Source organism: Phlebotomus argentipes, unplaced genomic scaffold (genome assembly GCF_947086385.1).
Source record: "Phlebotomus argentipes unplaced genomic scaffold, Phlebotomus argentipes genome assembly scaffold_18, whole genome shotgun sequence".
NCBI lineage: Eukaryota > Metazoa > Arthropoda > Insecta > Diptera > Psychodidae > Phlebotomus > Phlebotomus argentipes.
In genome coordinates, this window is record NW_026776177.1 from 6,129,996 (window position 1) to 6,148,175 (window position 18,180).

General features: G+C 48.0%; 6 protein-coding genes across 6 annotated transcripts; 4 read left to right on the top strand and 2 right to left on the bottom strand.

The window, feature by feature from the left end:
* The first annotated feature begins 1,437 nt into the window (after nucleotides 1-1,437).
* On the top strand, nucleotides 1,438-2,131 carry LOC132259061 (heterogeneous nuclear ribonucleoprotein A3-like). Its single transcript, XM_059756605.1, has 2 exons — nucleotides 1,438-1,504; nucleotides 1,566-2,131. Exons 1-2 carry the CDS (start codon nucleotides 1,438-1,440, stop codon nucleotides 2,129-2,131), a joined length of 633 nt encoding a protein of 210 aa, XP_059612588.1.
* Nucleotides 2,132-3,240: 1,109 nt separating this feature from the next.
* Nucleotides 3,241-6,771, bottom strand: LOC132260661 (kinesin-like protein Klp61F). Its single transcript, XM_059758936.1, has 5 exons — nucleotides 6,698-6,771; nucleotides 6,078-6,628; nucleotides 3,870-5,948; nucleotides 3,493-3,803; nucleotides 3,241-3,430 (listed from the first exon to the last, which is right to left on the bottom strand). The coding sequence occupies exons 1-5, from the start codon at nucleotides 6,769-6,771 to the stop codon at nucleotides 3,404-3,406; spliced, it is 3,042 nt and encodes a 1,013-aa protein (XP_059614919.1). The 3' UTR covers nucleotides 3,241-3,403.
* A 177-nt stretch (nucleotides 6,772-6,948) lies between these two features.
* Nucleotides 6,949-10,377, top strand: LOC132260660 (HEAT repeat-containing protein 6). The gene is made up of 3 exons (XM_059758935.1): nucleotides 6,949-7,164; nucleotides 7,227-8,540; nucleotides 8,605-10,377. Exons 1-3 carry the CDS (start codon nucleotides 7,006-7,008, stop codon nucleotides 10,375-10,377), a joined length of 3,246 nt encoding a protein of 1,081 aa, XP_059614918.1. The 5' UTR covers nucleotides 6,949-7,005.
* Nucleotides 10,378-10,410: 33 nt separating this feature from the next.
* LOC132260662 (protein saal1) lies at nucleotides 10,411-11,810 on the bottom strand. The gene is made up of 2 exons (XM_059758937.1): nucleotides 11,683-11,810; nucleotides 10,411-11,624 (listed from the first exon to the last, which is right to left on the bottom strand). Exons 1-2 carry the CDS (start codon nucleotides 11,807-11,809, stop codon nucleotides 10,411-10,413), a joined length of 1,341 nt encoding a protein of 446 aa, XP_059614920.1. The 5' UTR covers nucleotide 11,810.
* A 78-nt stretch (nucleotides 11,811-11,888) lies between these two features.
* On the top strand, nucleotides 11,889-13,150 carry LOC132260663 (uncharacterized). Its single transcript, XM_059758938.1, has 2 exons — nucleotides 11,889-12,280; nucleotides 12,334-13,150. The coding sequence occupies exons 1-2, from the start codon at nucleotides 11,985-11,987 to the stop codon at nucleotides 12,947-12,949; spliced, it is 912 nt and encodes a 303-aa protein (XP_059614921.1). The 5' UTR covers nucleotides 11,889-11,984; the 3' UTR covers nucleotides 12,950-13,150.
* A 282-nt stretch (nucleotides 13,151-13,432) lies between these two features.
* LOC132260664 (glutamic acid-rich protein) lies at nucleotides 13,433-16,991 on the top strand. The gene is made up of 3 exons (XM_059758939.1): nucleotides 13,433-13,567; nucleotides 15,765-15,928; nucleotides 16,006-16,991. Exons 1-3 carry the CDS (start codon nucleotides 13,542-13,544, stop codon nucleotides 16,152-16,154), a joined length of 339 nt encoding a protein of 112 aa, XP_059614922.1. The 5' UTR covers nucleotides 13,433-13,541; the 3' UTR covers nucleotides 16,155-16,991.
* Nucleotides 16,992-18,180: the final 1,189 nt, after the last annotated feature.

Here is an 18,180-nt window from a genome sequence, read left to right on the forward strand (position 1 = left end):
CCTCTTGATAATTTTATTGGGACAGAATCTCTCTTTCCGACTGTCTCACTTAATTTTCCGTCCTATAAATTCCACTTCCCGAGGGTTGGACCGCTGATGACACCGTTCCAAAAGCCATCTCGCGTCTCTCGCAGCTGCGATTTCGCATTCCAGCCCTTCTTCTGCCAAGGCCGCGAAATTGTGTAACTAAGCCAGGAAGATCGTAAATTATGTTAACTGAATATCACGAAATCAGTGCAGATTTCTCAAACTCTACACTTTAGTAGGCGAAAATGTAACGCAATAATTTCATATAAATTTCTATTGCGGTTTATTAAAAAAATGCTAATTTCTTCACTGTTCTGCTGAATCCAATTATAATCTATTAATGAATTTTTCAAAACATATTTAGTTTAATTAAATATTCGTGCTACACTTCTGAGAAACACGAACAGAGTTGACTGAAGTTTATTCAAGAGTTTAATGAACAAGTAAATAAGAAAGCAAGTAACTTTAAACTTATGGAATTATTACCCAGAAGTTTATATACGAACAATTTAAGGATCTAATCTTGGATCTAATCTTAAAATAGAGTCTTCCACATTCCTAGTTGTCCCTCGAAATCCCATTTCCGCCTAAAGCGCGCAGAGCAAATGCCTATCAGATGTGCTCAACATTTTTTCCATATTCAAATTGCAGTGCAAATCACATTTTTGCGGGGAAATATATAATTCAGAAGAGGACAGGAGAGCTCAAATGTTTTCATTACAGTAAGTGGGGAGTTATGTACATTTCGTTTTGACCCCTAAATGCATCAACATGATTTCCTCCGCCCGCAAATCCGCTCGCTGCTCGATAGTTTTCCGTGGTGGCGTCGAATAATGGGTGGAATAAATTTGAATTATGACTCTGGCGTGGTGTGTCTTCACATATCAAGTGAATTATGACAAACCCCGAAAGTGGGGAGGAAACTGCCCGAGAATCTCTCCATGCGAGGATTTCTTTTCAATTTAATTAATGCACTTGTGAACTCGGCCGAAGATTGGTCAACTGAAAGTCATCCAATTAATCCCTCTCTTCGTTGTCCGGCAATTTGGCAAATTGGAATTTATGGACTTTAAACTGAAATTCTAAACTCTCTCCAAATAAATTAATATGTGGAACGCAATGTTTCACGAGTTTCTCCTTATCGGTCGCAAGAAGGCAAGAACCTTTCGCAATATTTTCCCAAAATATTTGGCGGCTCATAAATATTCCGATGACGAAGACGACATAATTCATTTTCTTATTTCTCTAGGCAAAAAAACAACAGTACTAGTTACATACTTAATACGTGCGCTCATGGAGGAAGTTCACTCTGATTAGCGGCCAATTAATAATGCGTTATCAATGGAAATTGTGGCAAATTTTTCACCGCGTATAAAAAGCCAGAGCGATTTGCAGAGCGCGTCCAAAGCCATGGCTTCGGCTGTAAAGCTAGTTTGTGCCCTCGTGCTGGTCGCCTCGGTGTCCTGCAGACATTACGGTAAGTTGCCAATTTGCCCCTGAGCTGCGCGCCTTGCTAACGCATCTCATTTCTTGGGAAGACGCCCAGGGAAATGCCGTGAGGAAGATGCACAAGGATGACTACGACGACGAGTCTTACGATGAATCCGAGTGGGATTCTACGAGCGACGACAGATCGGATTTCCACATGTTCAATGATGAGTACGATGACGAGTATGACGACGAGTACGACGATGATTACCATCACGGCCACGGGCACGGGCACGACAGCTACGACGACGAGAGCTACTCTCACGAGTACGGCGGCGGCCACGGGGGAGGCGGTGGCGGGAATTACGGTGGCGGCGGAGGAAATTACGGCGGCGGTGGCCATGGAGACTACAGTCACGAGGATCACGGCGGTGGCGGCCATGGAGGCTACAGTCACGAGGATCACGGTGGCGGAGGCGGCGGACACTACTCGGAGGAGCACGGCGGCGGGGCTGAGTACCCGATCATCGGGCCGGACGACGACAAGCCGCCGCCAGGATGGGAGCAGTACGGCGGGGCCGAAGAAACCTTCCCCGTGGGCGTGCCGGACGGATTCGAGGAGATCCCCGACGGTGAGCCAGACGCTCCCTTCACGGACTTCGAACACATGACGTGATGGCGAACAATCGCGATACATCCATAGCGATTAAGGACACACGAGAGAAAGAGAGACGTTAGGAATTGACGAGCGCGCGGAGTGAGGAATTCATGAATAAATTTCTTGATTGTTGTATCAGCAATGTGAGTGATTTATTGAAATTATCTTCCTCGCTGATGTCTTGAGCGTCGCCACTTCGCAACTTCAGCTATTTGCGACTTGCGATGGATTTGAGCTTTTCTCCAAAGATAGAGAAGAGTGGGGTACTTTTGGACATCAAATACAAGAGATTTGAAGGATATTCATTCGCATTTTTTTAGCATCTGAATAGAAAAGTTAGTTGTGAAAGTAAGCAAAATTTTCAAACAGATTGAAATTAGGTTTTTTGGCAATGATTTTTTAAAAATAATGCTTTTCAAATGTTACATTCATAGAAAATAACACAAAACACAGAAAATATGATGCGTTTTACAGTGAAATTATATGATAAAATCAAACTTTTTAGCAGAAAACCTGAAAGCACTTAACTAAATTGTAAACAATTGGATCAAAATTATCATTAAAAATGCAATCAAGATTTACCTTTGGCGCTCCACGAAATGCCCTCCTTTCCCTTTTTGCCTCTTTTCCATTCGATCTCTATTTGCACAGCGAAACAAAGTGAGCCCGAGACTCTTCAGCAACTCCATCAAATTGACTTTTCCGCCTCACTCTCGCCAGTCAGGCAGAATGGAGCAAGAAAATAGCCGAAGAGCGTGAGAAGTCCATAAATTGGGCGGAGAAAAGTGACTTAGAAATCAAGATTCGGGAGAATTGTGAAAAACAAGAAAAATATCAGCGGCGAAAGACACTGCGACAGTTTCTCTGGAGCGAGTTTCCACCCAAAAAAATATTGAGTGGAGTTAGGTCTCGTCTGTGTGGCGGCAAGCTCCTCCATTGCCTGATTCTTGGCATCAAAGAGCGTCTCGTTGGCGCCCAATTTCGCAACGACAGCGATATCAAAATATGTGGGAAATTGTTCAAGAGAGGCCCACATTTCCATCCGCTTTCCGCCTTCCGCGCCGTGGCGAAAGCGTCCCAAGCAAACGCCATAAATCCTCAACACATTGAGAGCGCTCGAATTGGGGAAATCAAGGTTCTACAGTATATTTCATATATATCCTCTTCTGTCAACAGCATTTAAATGGCGCTAAAATCCTTCGTATTCTCACACTTGTAATTACATATAATAGAAAATTGAGTAATTAAAATGAATAACTTACAAATATTATCAATGTAGACGCAAAAACATCAAGTCCTGGGTCGTTCAACGTTTTCCTACAATGAAAAATTTCCCGTTTTAGCACGGAAAATCAGTGCTGATTTCGCGAAAAACTCACCTGATCATCATCTGATATCTCAACTATCGAGGAAATCGAGCCATTCGGGTCATTCTTGAGGGGAATTGTCAGCAACTGCGAAACATTGGAGGTCAACTCCCTCAGACAGCGCTGTTCATCCGCCTGGATTGGTGTTGACGCCACAGGAGAACGTCCAGCTTCTGCCTCAAAACTGCCCTGGCCATATATTTCCGACGAAGACTGTGACGCATTATCGCGAAAGGTGCGGAAACGCTTCAGAATCCTCTCATGAGGTGACGTTGCGGCCAAATTCCTGGGATAAGTGAAGTCTTTGCGCCCCGGAGTCTCGCCTGGAAGATGAAGAACGAGAGAAAGATTCACTCAACTGAATTAGAAGTGAAAAAAAAACTTCTTACCTGTCGATGAGTAGGTTTTCAAGTCAGATGTCTTCAGATTCTCCACATCTTCCTGCCACTTCTCGACTGTTGAGTTCACGAAAGTGTTCATCTCCTCTGCAGATTGCGCTGTGTCGCTGATGATTGCATTAACAGCAGTTTGCGAAGCCATAAGCTTCTCATATTCTCCGTCAACAGTGTTCAAAGCCACCTTAACCTGAGCCTGGAATATCTTCACAGACTCTTCACATTGTGCATCCAAGTTGACTCTCGTGCGAGCACTCTGCAGCTGCACTTCCTCCAAAATTTGCATTACATCATCTCTAACCGCGCTAAAGCTTCCGTCATTCTTCTCGCGCAACTTTTCCTGTATCTCCAAATGTTGTTTCGAGAATCTTTCCAATTGCGGCTCGATCTTTTCCCGCTCTACATCCATTGTCTGCACGCTTTCTACCACATTTGCTCGATAATCCGAAATGTGAGCGTGATTCTGGTCAATTTCTGCCTGAATTGCAACTTTAGAAGCTTCATTGTCGTCCAACAAATGGACAATTGCCTGATTTTCAGCCAAAATGCTCTTCAACTTCTCATCATTCTGCTGAATACGCATCCTTATTTCATCATTCCTCTCAACCAGAATCACAGCAACATGCTTCTTCAGCTTCTCGAGGAATTCCTGGTTGATCTCCGTGTGCTTCTGCACACTTTCACGTGATGCACTGCAAAATCTCTTCTCACTCTCAAGCATACTTTTGTGTACGTCACGAAGACTCTTCTCATAACACCCGAGCTCATTCACTTGCATCTGTATCTCCTCGTGAATCCTCTTCTGCTTCGACACCACGCCCTTCATGTGTTCCTCGAAAGCTGCACTGGTTGCATTGGAAGTCTTACTGAAGGTGGACGCAAAGTTCATGTAGAGTTCCATGAAATTCTCCAGCGAATTCTTCTGCAGATTCCCCAATGCCATCAAGATGTTACGCATGTTGGACGCTGAGGCTGTGTGATGAGTGAAATTCCCTTCAATTTCTCCTCTCACGTCGCTCACCTGAGCCAGGATGTTCTCCTTGAACTGCATCACTCTCTCCTTCGTGGCGTTCGCCTGGCCGTGAAAGGTGTCCGCAAAGTCCTCCATCGTCCTGTGTATGTCCCCATCGACAACCTTCCGCCGCTTTATGGCCTCATGCAGAGCGTGCGTGTCCGCGGACGCCTCATTGGCCACCTCCAGCAGATCCTTCGCCTGCCCAGAGAGCATCCTCTCAGTGTCCTGATGCGCACTCACCAAGTGCGTGCTCTCTTCGTATCGCCGCTCCGTGAGCTTGAGCGTCTGCTTCGTGTCACGCAGCACGAGATTCGTCCTGTTCAGACTCTCACTCGTCACCCGCAATTCCACCGTCCTCTGCTGCAGACTCCTCTCAATCTCACTGAAGAGCTGATCCTTCTTCTCCATCTCCACCTTCATGGCCTGAATCTGGAATGTCTTCTCTGTCAACTCCTTGGACTGACTGTCCAGCCTGCTCGACATCTCATTGTACGAATCCGGCGGCAGGAAGATGCCGTTCTTCTCGCGCGCCGCATCCAATTCCCTCTGCAGCCTGTCAATCTCCTCCGTGTACTCCTTCAGCACGGAGTTCTTCGTGAGGCGCTGATTGATCTCCGGCCGGTTCTGGATGTTCTTGGCACGATGAGCATAATCCAGAGTGTTCAGAGTCTCTTCCAGATCCTTGTGGCCCGGCGAGATTGTCGCAATTATTGACGTTTTTGTGCGCCCACCGAGAGACTCCTGCAGTAATCGCGTCAGCTTCGACTCGCGATACGGCACGTGCGGCTGACGCTCCACGAGAGCCGTGATCACGCGGCCCAGCGTGAGGAGACTCTGATTAATGTTCACCGCTTCGCGCGTGCGAATTCCCTTCTCGTTGCCGGCCTTCGTGGCGTTCTCACTTCCCGCCAGATCCACGAGATTCAGTCTGCCCGTCTTCAGCATGTCCTCGCGGCCCAGACCGTTCTCCTTGATGTGCACCACGATGGAGAAGACCGTGTGCGATCGCGAAGACTGCGCATTCATCAGTGTCGATGCCGTTTTGCGTCTCTCCTGACCTGTAAATTGATCAACAGTAAAACGTTAAAGTCTCGTTATCAGCTTCTTTCAAAGACTTCTGTGTGCTGCAAATGAGACGAAGATCGTTTTGAAGTGAATTTCTGGGTAGAAATTTGCATTGAACTCACCCTTGGCGAGAAGCTTATACACGTCATCCTTGCTGTGCACGGGAATCTCCTTGAGGCCCTGGACGATCACGCAGCCCTTCCTCGTGGAGTCGTCATAGATGCGCAGCTTGTCCTCCGTGCCCAGCAGATCGCAGAGCTCCTCGTTGTAGAGCTCCAGATACGACACGCGCATGGTGTATTCCACGTCCATCATCCGCAGCTCGTCGAACAGGTGAACCACGGCCCTCGGGATGATGCCCAGCGGGTTGTTGTCCTCCCAGGACATCCTGAGGGCCGGGCTCTGGCCGCCCACCATCGTGTACGTCTTCCCAGTGCCCGTCTGCCCGTACGCGAACACGGTGCAGTTGTAGCCACTGAGGACTTCACCGATGTACGGAGCCACTACGGAGCGGTAGACGGTGTTTTGCTCCGAATCGATGCCAAAGACGCGATCGAAGGTGAACTTCTTCGTGCTCTTGGCCTCGGGTCCTTGACGCACATGGACCTCCCGACTGGACGTCGCGTCCACCACCTCCTGAGACTTCTGAGTGCGCTCCCGGGCAGACAGTGGCCTGAAATGACAGAGAAATGCCGGTTGAAGCTCTCTTCCCAGACACTTGCAAAGCATCGCGTTTTCTCACCTGATTCGCAGGAACACCTGAATGTTCTGATTGCCCCTCGACTGCGCACTCGTAGATGGGCCGGATATGTCCATTTTTACCCAAAATTGACGGACTCACAATGAATAAATGGAATAAATAAGCACGATTTCTGGAAGCGACGCTCTCTGGTATCTCCACTCAAATGTTCCGTTGTTTTGTGCACTGAAGTTGGCAACGTACCTCAAATTCCTGATATCGACGATTATATCGATTCGATATCGAGCAGAAAGTGAGGTTAGATCTGAGGAAGGTTTATTGTTTTCCTGGGAAATTGCTTTTCCTCCGCAATGGAGAGCGTTAGGAGTGAATTCTTCGACTTGGGCACGAGATTTCTCTTCCTCAATCACTATGACGAGCAAAACAGTGTGTCAATCATTGAATTGAATCTGGTGTTGAATGAATTGAATGCCATCTGCTTTCGACATCAACAAATTGCTGATCACAAAGTGAGTTTTCCTCGAGTTTTCCCGGGGAAATGCATAATCTCGTGGTTTTGTATGATTTTCAGTGTGCTGTGGCCTTGATGGGAGCCTTCCCGAAAATCTCAGCCAGTGAAGACACTCTAGTCGTGAAGGCATGCTGTCTGCTGGTGTCGCTGGTGAAGAAGCAGAAGATCAGAGTTCCTCCCAATCTGGCAAATCTCAACATCTTCTGGCTGCTAAGGTGCCTGGAGAGGAACTTCTGTGCTGTTGTCTGTGATGCCCTGAAGGCCTTAAATGTGCTCTTCCTGGAAAATGTCAATGCCCTGGAAATTCCCTACGACAAGCTCTTGTCGATGGACAAAGGCCTTCTGGCGAGACTCCTGAAGCATCCCGAGATGGGGAACAATTCTGATGTGAAGTACGAAAAGAATAGCGAAGAGGACATCTTCCTAAGAGCTCTATCTTGCGTTGAGACTCTGTTCGTGGATTATGAAGAAGCTGACGCTGTGACGAAAATTCCAGAGGAATACATCCCAAAACTGGGCGATATAATCCTGACGAGTCTCTACAAATGGGATCTGGAGACGCTGGAAGAGTCAATCTACAGCACTTTCGTGCGCAAGATCCTGAACATCCTGAAATATCTTGCAGATTTGCATCCAAAGTGGCTGAAAGACAATTTGGGAGAGATTCTAGGCGCCGCTCGGGTGTTCATGGTCACGGGATATGTGGAGGAGGAGTGGCTGAAGCCTCAGAAAGTCACTCCGTCGCAGCAGATCCTGCTGGAGCCACAGAATCCCGCCACGAACAGAGGTGGAAAGATTATGCGCACGAAAAAGAGCCAGAAAGCCAGCAAAAAAGCCAAAAAGCAGAAGAATGAGGACCAGAATCAATTCCTCAAGCCTTATTCGTATGAAAGTGTGACGCTGTTGGACCCTACAGAGGAACCTCTGGCCTTTCCGACCAGTGAATCCGAGCTGTCGGATTCTGCGGGTGGAAAATTCGCTCCGGACATTCGTCAGAAGAAGTTTCGCGTGCGCTTGGCGGCGATTCAACTGATCGGAAATGTGGCGAAGGCTGTGGATCAGAGGACGATGTTTGGCTACTGGCACTGCCTCTTCGCGGCGAAGGACATCTCGCTGGACAAGTGCGTCCTGCGCGATCCCAGCCACCGATGTCGCATCTGTGCTCTGCAAACGATCTCGAGTCTGCTGCACGACTCGAAGAAGTACATCTATCAGGCAGAGAGCACCGAATCCTCCTCGTCCTTCACGCCTTTCTCCGTGGCACTGGGCAACATGATCCTAGAGCTATACAAGAGCCTCTTCCAGGCCCTGGACACGGAATCCCTGTCGCCCCTGATCGTGCAGATCCTCAAGTGCCTCATCGTGCTCATTCCGGTGAGTTTAGAGAAGCGAGCTTGCAAATCTGGTTTGTGTGATTGAATGTTGACTTACCTTGCAGGCCACGCCTTTTCATCGCCTCAAGCCTGGCATCGTGACTGAGATCGTGAGGCATGTGAGGAAGCTGGTGGATCACTGGGAGGCCACGATAAAGCTGTTTGCCTTCCGCGTGATGGGCTTCATCATCTCCATCACGGACATCACGCCTGAGATCGTGCAGTGCATCGGCGTGAAGACGCTGAGCGTGCGCAAGGTCACGGAGGACATTCACAAGGTGTACCTGGCGGACGATGGCGAGGAGGAAGTGATCGAGTGTGAGGAAGCTGAGGAGGAGGAGGAAACTGAGCAGAAGCCACTCGAGAGAGACGAGAAGAGCGAAAGCAACATGTCGTGGATTCTCGAGGCTCTGCTGAGCAGCATCAGGATAGGATCTGTGGAGATCCAGAGCGAATGTTTCACCCTCTTGGCCGCGATGTCGGCGCACATGGAGATGCTGTTGGAGCACTTGAAGCCCGTGGCGGAAGCCATCAGAAGTGGCCTGGGAGACTCAAGTCAGACAATTGTGACAAATTCCGCGAAAGCTCTGGACTTTATTGCACACTCTGTGACGCAGTACTTCCTGAACGGTTCCGGAAAGATGTCTAGTGAGCTGGAGAGCGCCGTTGAGCTGTGGCTGATCGTGCTGCCGAGCGTCACGGAGCAGTTACAGGGCAGCGTGGTGACCATCAAAATAATCTGCTGTGATGCCTTGTCCAACATCGGCGGCCATGTGTACGAGGCTTTGCCCAGGGACAAGCAATTCCTCGTGCTGTCGTTGCTGCACGGCAACACTAGCAACAACGAGACAATCGTCAGGGCGTCCGCCTGTCGCGCCCTCAGCGTCTTCGCGCAGTTTCCCTCCCTCCGCGACGATCTGGTCTTTGTGGAGAACACGGCCGAGATGGTGGCGGATCTGGTGCCGGTGGGAGAGGAGCTGAGTCGCGTGAAAGCCGCCTGGGCGCTGGGCAATATCACAGACATCCAGCATCTCAAGTCAGACAGCCCGCTGGATCGCCTGCGCGACGATCTGCTGATGAAGATGCTCAGGATATCAATTGGCGCGTGCGAGGATCAGTACAAAGTGCGCTACAACATCGTCCGGGCCATTGGCAATCTGCTGTTCCTCGTCCGCGAGGACCTCCTCAGCCAGCCAGCGTGGCAGGATTTGGTGCGCACAGTCGTGGAGTGTCTGATCGTGAATGCGCGCGACGTGAAGTACACAAAGGTGCGCTGGAATGCGTGCTATGCGCTGGGGAACATGATGAGGAATCCCTGCTTCTACACGGACACCGCCGTGAAGCGTCTCAACTGGCAGACGCGCGTCTTTCCCACGCTGTGCGATCTCATCGTGAAGAATCCCAACTTCAAGGTGCGCATCAATGCCACGGTGGCGTTGGGAACGGTGCCGCGGCGCGAGGATTACGGGCAGCACTTCGTCGGCGTGTGGGCGGCGCTGACGCAGGCGCTGGAGCAGGCGGACAATCTGGTGGACTTCACGGAGTACAAGCACAGGGACAACCTGATGGACCAGCTCTGTCTCACGCTGGCGCACTTGCTGATGTGCACCGGCGGCGCGGATCTGGTGGCGATGCAGGAGCAATTGATGCCGCGCGTGGAGATGACGCGCGTCCACTGGTCCAGGGTGGCCAACAGGATCCTGCCGGAGCGTGCCACGCCACTCCTCGTGGCCACGCAGCGGCTGAAGGAGTTAACGGGGCAGAAACTGCCTCAGGATCAGCAACTGGCGGCTCAATTCCTCGCGTCCTGCTTCGTGTCGCCCATTGAATATGTCTGAGATTTTGTACATCACTGATTATATTTATCTATTTTAGCAATCCTGGGACTTGTTATTCGCCTCCTTGGCCAGGAGCGCCTCGAATCTCTCGCACACAGTCTTTGTGTCCAGATCCACAGCCTCTGCAATGAGCTTCTCGTGAACCCTGCGCAGATTGTCTCTCGCGGAGTCCTTGAGGCAGTCCTCGAACGCCTCCTGCGTGGCGTGCTTCACAATGCGCGCCAGGAAGTCGAGGATGGTCGTGGAAATGTCCTCAGTGCTGACCTCATCTCGACGGCAACTCCACTCGGAGTCGCTCTCTCTGTCGCCTTTCGCGCGGAATTCTTCCACCGCACACCAAATGGTGATCATCTGGGCGAAACACTTGCCCGGGAAGGGCGAGCTGAGGACGAGCAGGAGCTCGGTGACGTTCTCAATCACGCCCTGTTCATTGGCAGTGGGCGGCAGGAGATTCACAGCGTGACAGTAGGGCGACAAGATGCTCTCCAGGCACTCGTGCATGTCCTTCATCACAGCGCTGTAGCACCGCCTGGACGCCTCGTCGTACTGCGACAGGATGGCGTTGATGTCCAGAAAGAGGTTCATGATCTTCTTCCGCCTGTCCGTGAGATCCAGCATCTCTAGGTCGTTCTGCGCATCCGGAATAAGTTGTCGCAGCGCCTCGATGATGCCGGCAATCAGTTCGGGCTTCAACAGGACGTCTTTCAGTTGAACGCTCTCCTCCGGCTGGAATTCTATCATCGCAAACTTCGCCGCGATGGCGTTTAGAGCCTCGTAAGCGGTGAACAGGAGACTTCTGTTGACGGAATTGGTGAGTATGAAGGCGAATTTCTCCACGAATCCGTCAACATTGCAGAAGTGCTGGAACCAAACAGTCTCGTCGCCCGTGTTCTCGAACACCAGACACGCGTGCAGCAGTCTCATAAGCTGGACGAGTGTTGGCGGGTCAAAGGATGAGATCAACTCGAGAATTGGCCCCACAACCTGAGGATTCTCGCAAAGATTGTCTCTGGTCTCCGGCAAACTGCACATATTCCCTATTATGCCCACCAGAATCTCTGTGAGCCGGACATCCTCGGTGCTCTGAATGATCTGCGTGAAGAGTTCCAGGACGTTGTGCGACAGCAGCAGGCGAATCACGTCCTTTTCAATGGTCATGTCCCACAAGATGCAGAGATCCTTCTCGAAATCTTCACTCAACTCCTCATTCTCCTCCAGTTTCGTCAGTTTTATCAATGTGGACAGCACTGGAAAGGGAGTTGTTGCTTCAGACATTACCTCAGAGCCTCCTGGAAGGATTCTTACCAAATCTCTCACTGTACAAGGATTCTCCGATTGCGTCTCCTTTGAGCTTCTCCTGATCGATCTCAAGCTCGTCGCACGAGGGATTGTAATTGGGTCCTTGCGGAGATTGTGTGTCCTCTGACTCCATCCTTTTTCGCCGGCACAGACACTTTTCCCAGGAAGACGCCAGGAAAACAACAACATAACCTCACAAAGAGGAGGTGAGAGCCGCCAGCGAAAACACAGCGGCGCAGATCTCAGTTTCAAAACGTCACGCGTATTTTCACGCTTTTCCGAGGATTCTCTCTGTTTATTCACCGAATATGACTCGCTGTTCATTTGAGGGATGCGATAATCTCTATGTGCCGTGTTCACGCCTGACATTCTTCAATCTGCCCAAGAATGAGAAGCGCCGAGAGATTTGGATCGCCAATTCCGGGAATCGCAGCCTGATGCGCGACTACATGAGGAACAAGAGCGTCCGGCGATTGTTCTGCGAGAAGCACTTCATGGATCAGTACAAGAAATGCCAGGCCAATCGTACAATTCTCTACCGCGAGGCAGTTCCGGATGCCTTCGACAAAGAGCTGGCCAGAGCCTTCCTGCAGAACGGCAGAGAGTGGGTATTTTGCAAGTCTGCGCGCTCTTTGGCTGACAATCTGTCTCTTCCAGGGGATTAGAGCGTTGGGAGCAGGATGCGGATGTTGTTCCTGTGGCGATTGTGGCTCCGCGGAATCACAACGAACAGGACAACGAATATGTCTTCGAAGTGGCGGAGTTCACAGAGCCAGAAGCTGGTGAAGAAAGCCAGGATGTCTCAATGGATGTCAGCGACGTGGAAGTGGTGGAAGCGGATGACGCTGTGGCCGAGACGGTGAACAAGCTCATCAAAACCTACAGCACGAGGAAGCCTTTCCGGACCACAGTCAAACAGAAATCCCCGAGTTTAGACACACCGGCAGCGCCAGCCGAAGAAGAATCTCCTGCCCAACTGCCTCCGTTCTTCCTGGACGCCACTGACTGGGAGATCAGCGAAGAGACTGACGAGGTTGACGATGTGATCTGCGAATACGTGCCTGCAGTTCAGCCACAGGAAGTTCGGGAAGAGATTCCCGAAATTCGTGCTCCGACGCCTGTTGAGACGTTTTCTGAGGAAGATCGCTGCTTCGTGCTGTCTTTGCTGGAGCCCCTGAAGAAGCTGACGTCAGAGCAGCGAGCCGTGGCGAAGGTGAACATCCTCAAGTATCTCCTGGAGCTGGAAGTGGGCAAGAAGACGGCCACTCTCTAAGATCAGTATTCTAAGACCCGAAAGACAGAGATTTCCCTGAAATACAGGCATTACGTGAGGCAATCACGGTGTTTTTCCACGGCCCTCATGGTGTGTAATTCTTGGCTCAGTGCCTCTCATCAATATTTGCCTCGCTATTTGCATTTTTTGGACGGAGAATCGTACAAGAAATTTCTAGAATTGGAAGCGAATTGGAAGAGCCTCGCGAAGTCGGCCAACGGTCGCCGATGCGACCCGAAGCGGCGGTCGCGCGGCATCGCGCACGGCCGCCAACATTGACGAATTGGCGATGGCGCACACGCCAGAGCAGGCGGCAATACGCCGGCCGGTATGTCTCTCTCGCTCGCTGGATTGGAAAATTTTCCATCACACGAGCCATCTCGCTCGTGCGCGCGCGGCGCCGTGTGGCGTGGTCTCTGTCTGGCGCGGCTTGCTCATCTGCCTCGGTGCCCTCTCTCTGTCGCAACGGCATTGCATCGGCCATTCAGCGTCGGACAGCGGAAAAAGTAATACCGTGCGAGTGCGGCTCCTGTGATTTCACCCAAAAACTCTTTAAAATTTGTGCGTAATTCGTTGTGAGATAAGTGCAAGAATGGCCGACGTTTCAGTTGAGAACAAGTGAGTAGGCTTCTGGGACTCCACGGGGTGAAATGTGCGAGAAAAGGCCGCAATTGTTTTGGCGGTACTCTGGCGAGTTGCCGTTTTTCTAAGATGGCGTCGCTCCAATTTTACCTCGGGGCCCCGCAAAGGTGCCTCCTGAGGTGCGCCCCAGCGCGCCCCCGGCCGCCTTTTCTCGCCCATTGCGCTGCGGGCATCTCTCGGCGTGGAAAATGCCCGCGGGTCGGCATGGGTGATTTGGTGTGCGTGTGTGTGTGAGTGCAGGAGGAAAAATTGAAGCGAAAGTTTTGTTTAGTGCGTGACTATTGATCCAGAGAGGGGGACGCTAATAATTTTCACTTAATGCTCGCACGTTCCCACTCCCCCGCACTGCCGAGTGCGGCCCAGTCTGCTCATCTCTCTCTCATTTCGCCGCCAGCAAAGAGGTATATTTCATTGCGGCTCTGTGCCTCGCATTCGCTTGAACGCCCAGCCTGCGCTATCGGCCGCGGCAGCTTGTCGGCGCTGTGGCGCGCGTCTCTGCACCGCCATCTTTGCCCGCTAGCCGGTTTTCTTCGCGCGCGTGTTTGATGTCATCTTCCCTCTCTGTCGCACTCACGCGGCGCCCCGACCGAAAGGTGCTTTTTTTTGTTCTCTCCTACAATTCCTCTCTCCTTGAGCACATTTTTCATGGCATTTGGAGAAGCGCGCTCGAGAGCGCCCCTGTGTGCACGCACACGGAGAAGTTGGCAATGGGAGAAGAGGATACAGCGCTGAGAACATGTGTGCTCTCGGTCGCCTATAAATACGGTCATACTTTCCGATACACTTTTTCAATAGCACTGCAGAGATGAGGGAAATTCAAGTGACATCATTGGAGTAAATATATTTCCTCGCGACTCGGTCGCGTGTTGGGGTTATTAATAAAATGTTAATTATGTTTGGATTTCCACTTTGCCGCTCTGTCCGGCGGTGTGTTGAGTCAGAATGTGGGTGATATCTGCCATCGGCAGTTGGGTGCATGGCTAAATGGGTGCGATTTCAATTGGTTGCGCAATGCTGTATGGCATACGTACGCAGTACACCTGGCCTTCCTTCGCTCGTGCGCCCCCTGGCGCCGATTGTGTGCGAGTGGCAATAATAGGAAGTGAACATCTGCCGCAGAAAGTCAGCAATTGTTGAGTCGAGAGGCTTATTGTTATCCAATAGCAGGGGTTGAGGCGTCTTATTGGAATCCAGCAGGATGGCTTACAGGAAGCTTGTTGAGACTCTCTGACCTTTCCCATAAGGATATTCCTTCGGTTGTCATGGAGACAATTGACGGAATGTCCATGCAAATGATTTGAAAGATCTGTTTATATTCCATTTCACCTGAAAATCATGATGAACTTAAAAATAGACATTTCAGTCACCGTTGATGATGAAGTAAAGGCTAAAACGCACACGTGAGAGAAGGATAAATAGCTGAAATGACGAATTCTCTTTTAGTTGATAGAAGAAAGAGAGAGAATTGATAAATGTTTTTCCACGAAATTTCGTCTCCAAGTTTGACATTGAAAATCACACGGTTTATTGGAAGATTTTGCTCTTCAAGTTTATATTTTACAATTTATTGTGTAAATATATTTGAGGTGTGTGTGGAGTTTTTTTTTGGAGACGAATGGGAATTTGAACCGCAAGAAGAGGAAGAGAGAAGAGAGAATGGAGAAGAAAAATTGTGTTGTACAGCGCTGTGGGTTCTTGCAAAAGTGCGCGCGTTGGAAAGGAGGAAATATTATGTGTAATGGAAAGAGAGATGGTCTCACACTTTGGCAAAAGGTTATTGACTGTTGTGTGTACGGTTTTTTTTTCGACTTTCGAGCTATGGTGAGTTTTTCCGCCTTTTGTCTCTGTGTGCGTTTGACGTCTTTTTCCCTGTCGTGGCCGAAAAAAAAGAATGGTCGGATATTCATGGGCTTTTCGAGGTGTTGAGAAAGAAAGGCAGAGCGCGGAAAAAAGTGTTGTTTTGCTCTGGTGTTCTTTTGTTTCTGCCGCGCTCACTGCGCTTCACGCGAGGAGAGATAGAGAGATAGCGAGATAGCGAGAGAGAGAGAGGGAAAGAGGGGCAAGAGGTGTGAGGAGGCTTTCCCCGAAATGCGAGTGGGTGTGATAAGATTGCAGCTTGGGAGAGTGGCTGATAAGGCCGTGGCTGATTGTTTTCCCTCTGTTTTGCGCGCAGTGACGCTCCCGTTGTGGAGAAGGAGGTGGAGGAGGTGGCGGCCCCCAAAGTGACGGAGGAGGAGGAGGAGAAGGGCGCCGTGGAGAATGGATCCGAGGAGACGACAGAGAATGGCTCCGAGGACAAGGAGGACGAAGAGAAGGAGACAAACGGTGACTCAACAGGTAAAGCATGAGAGAGAGAAAGCGTGTCACGCTAGAATGGCGCTTCTTAACTGTAGAATGAATCTCTTTGGCTTCAGCAACCTCGGAGGCCCTGAAGAGGAAGCCCGAAGAGACAGAGGAGAAATCCACCGAGGAAGTCGCAACGCCCGAGAAGAAGGCTAAGCTGGATGAGTCGGCGAAAGAGCCCGAAGTGGTGAAAGATGCTGAGGCCGAAGTGACGGCATAAGATTAATTTATAAAGAAATGCAGAGAGAGAAAGATCACGAGAGAGAGAGAGAGAAAGTGGGAGTGAAGAGGAGAAAAAAAAAACACCACAAAAAGCTAAAAAAAGAAAATCATCCCTTTTATTAGTATTACAGAATAATATATTATTATTAAATGGAGATGAAACATTGAAAATATGCAAAAGAGCCAATAAAATAAGGATTATATAGACATTAAAGAAGAAGATGAAAAAAAAAATTGACAAACAAGTCGAATCATGAGGAGTTGTAAAATGAATTTGTCAGGAAAATATTTGAGTGTGTTGGTGGGACTTCCTTAATCAATGAAAACAAGTGTGAAATCTTTGAAGAAAAAAAATGATCATATAGAAATAGTCGAAGTGAATAGAAGAATAGTTCAATGATTTGTGTGCCCAAAAAGATAATCAGGATAATGTCTGAATTTGTATTGACTAATAATTTTTTTTAATTGAAAAGTCTAACGAAGTTTAAAATCCTCAAGTTTGCCAAAAAAAAGAAAGAGAAGAAAATAATGAAAGGTAGATTTTTGACAAGAGAAAATATAAACCCACTGACGACACAAATGTTTAATTCTCTCTTTTTATGCTCTAAAATTAACATTCAGATTTTTTTTTAATTATATAACCTTTTTGTGAGAAAAATAAACGAATTTGATTCTCTCTACTTAAGTTTTGACACTTTCATTGGAAGATACTTAAACAAACCTTTAAGAAAATAAAACATGAACTTATCTTTGGGTCTATTCGATGTGAATTTGTTTTTTGGTGTAGTGGACAAAAAGAAAAACAGAGTAAATGAGAAATATAGTTTTTTTTTTGGACAAAATCTCAACCTCGAGGAATTGATTCACAAGGCAAAAAAAAGAAAAGAAAGGAAATGAGAAAAAATGTAGAACACATTCCCCAGCATTTGAAAGAAGAAGAAAAAAATCACAGACGAATTGGTCATGAATTTATCTTGAGACACGTATAATTATGTTTTTCTCACTATATTTACTTAAGGATTGAAAGGATGGATTCAAGGATGAAGAGATGACATGGAAAGGAAACTTACAATGGCTCTCATGCCAAAATGAAATGTGGTGCAGTTAATTTGTATCTTAATTTAATTGACGAAAATGCTAGAAATATGTGGAAGATTTATTTAGTTTTGTCTTTGAAGAGAGTGTGGCAAGAAAAGCGTGCGAAAAAGTAGTAATTTGTAGGTTTTCTTCCCACTCTTTTTTCTCTCAAATTTATAATTGATTTAATTTAAAATGGACAAAATGAAGAGTAAATTTGTAAAATAGTTTCTAAAATTTTTTTTTGAAAAGCACACTTTTGTACTTCGTAGATCACTTTTTTTCGTAGTGTAGTAGAGGAGAAATACAACGGATAATAGTTTAGAAAGAGAGAGAGTGAGACAGAGAGAAGGAAGAAAGAATGGAAAGGATTATAGAAAAACACCTTTTGTGTTTCTGAATCACATTTCACACGATGAACGAATGGGTAAAAAAAATCTCCTAATTAGTAGTGTTTGTAAAGTTCACTTGGAAGCGTTTCACAGCCCTTGAAGGATGCATAAATTTTTCTTTTTAGAAACATAAAGGACGGAAAATTGACACACTGCCATTCATATCAAAGAGGAAAATTGCAGGTTGAATCATAAGATGCAAAAAAAACAACAAGAAGAGATTAAAGAAGATGGAATGAAGAGATGAGAAAATATTTGCGCATTTTTGTCAACAACTTTATTCCTTGATGCAGACACACAAGTTTATAAATAAAAGAAAGTGTATCAAACCCACCAAGTCTTATTAAATGAAAGGAAAAGGAAAAAAAAATGTTTACTACTAAAACGGATGAAAATAGTCGAGACATGATAAAAAGCGTACAAAAAATAGTGAAATGGAAAACCGATTTGTAAATTTTTATTTGATATGACATGACACATTGTATTAACACAAATGTATAATTATGTTTCTGTAATTTCAATTCAAAGATGAATTATGCAATAAAATATAGAATT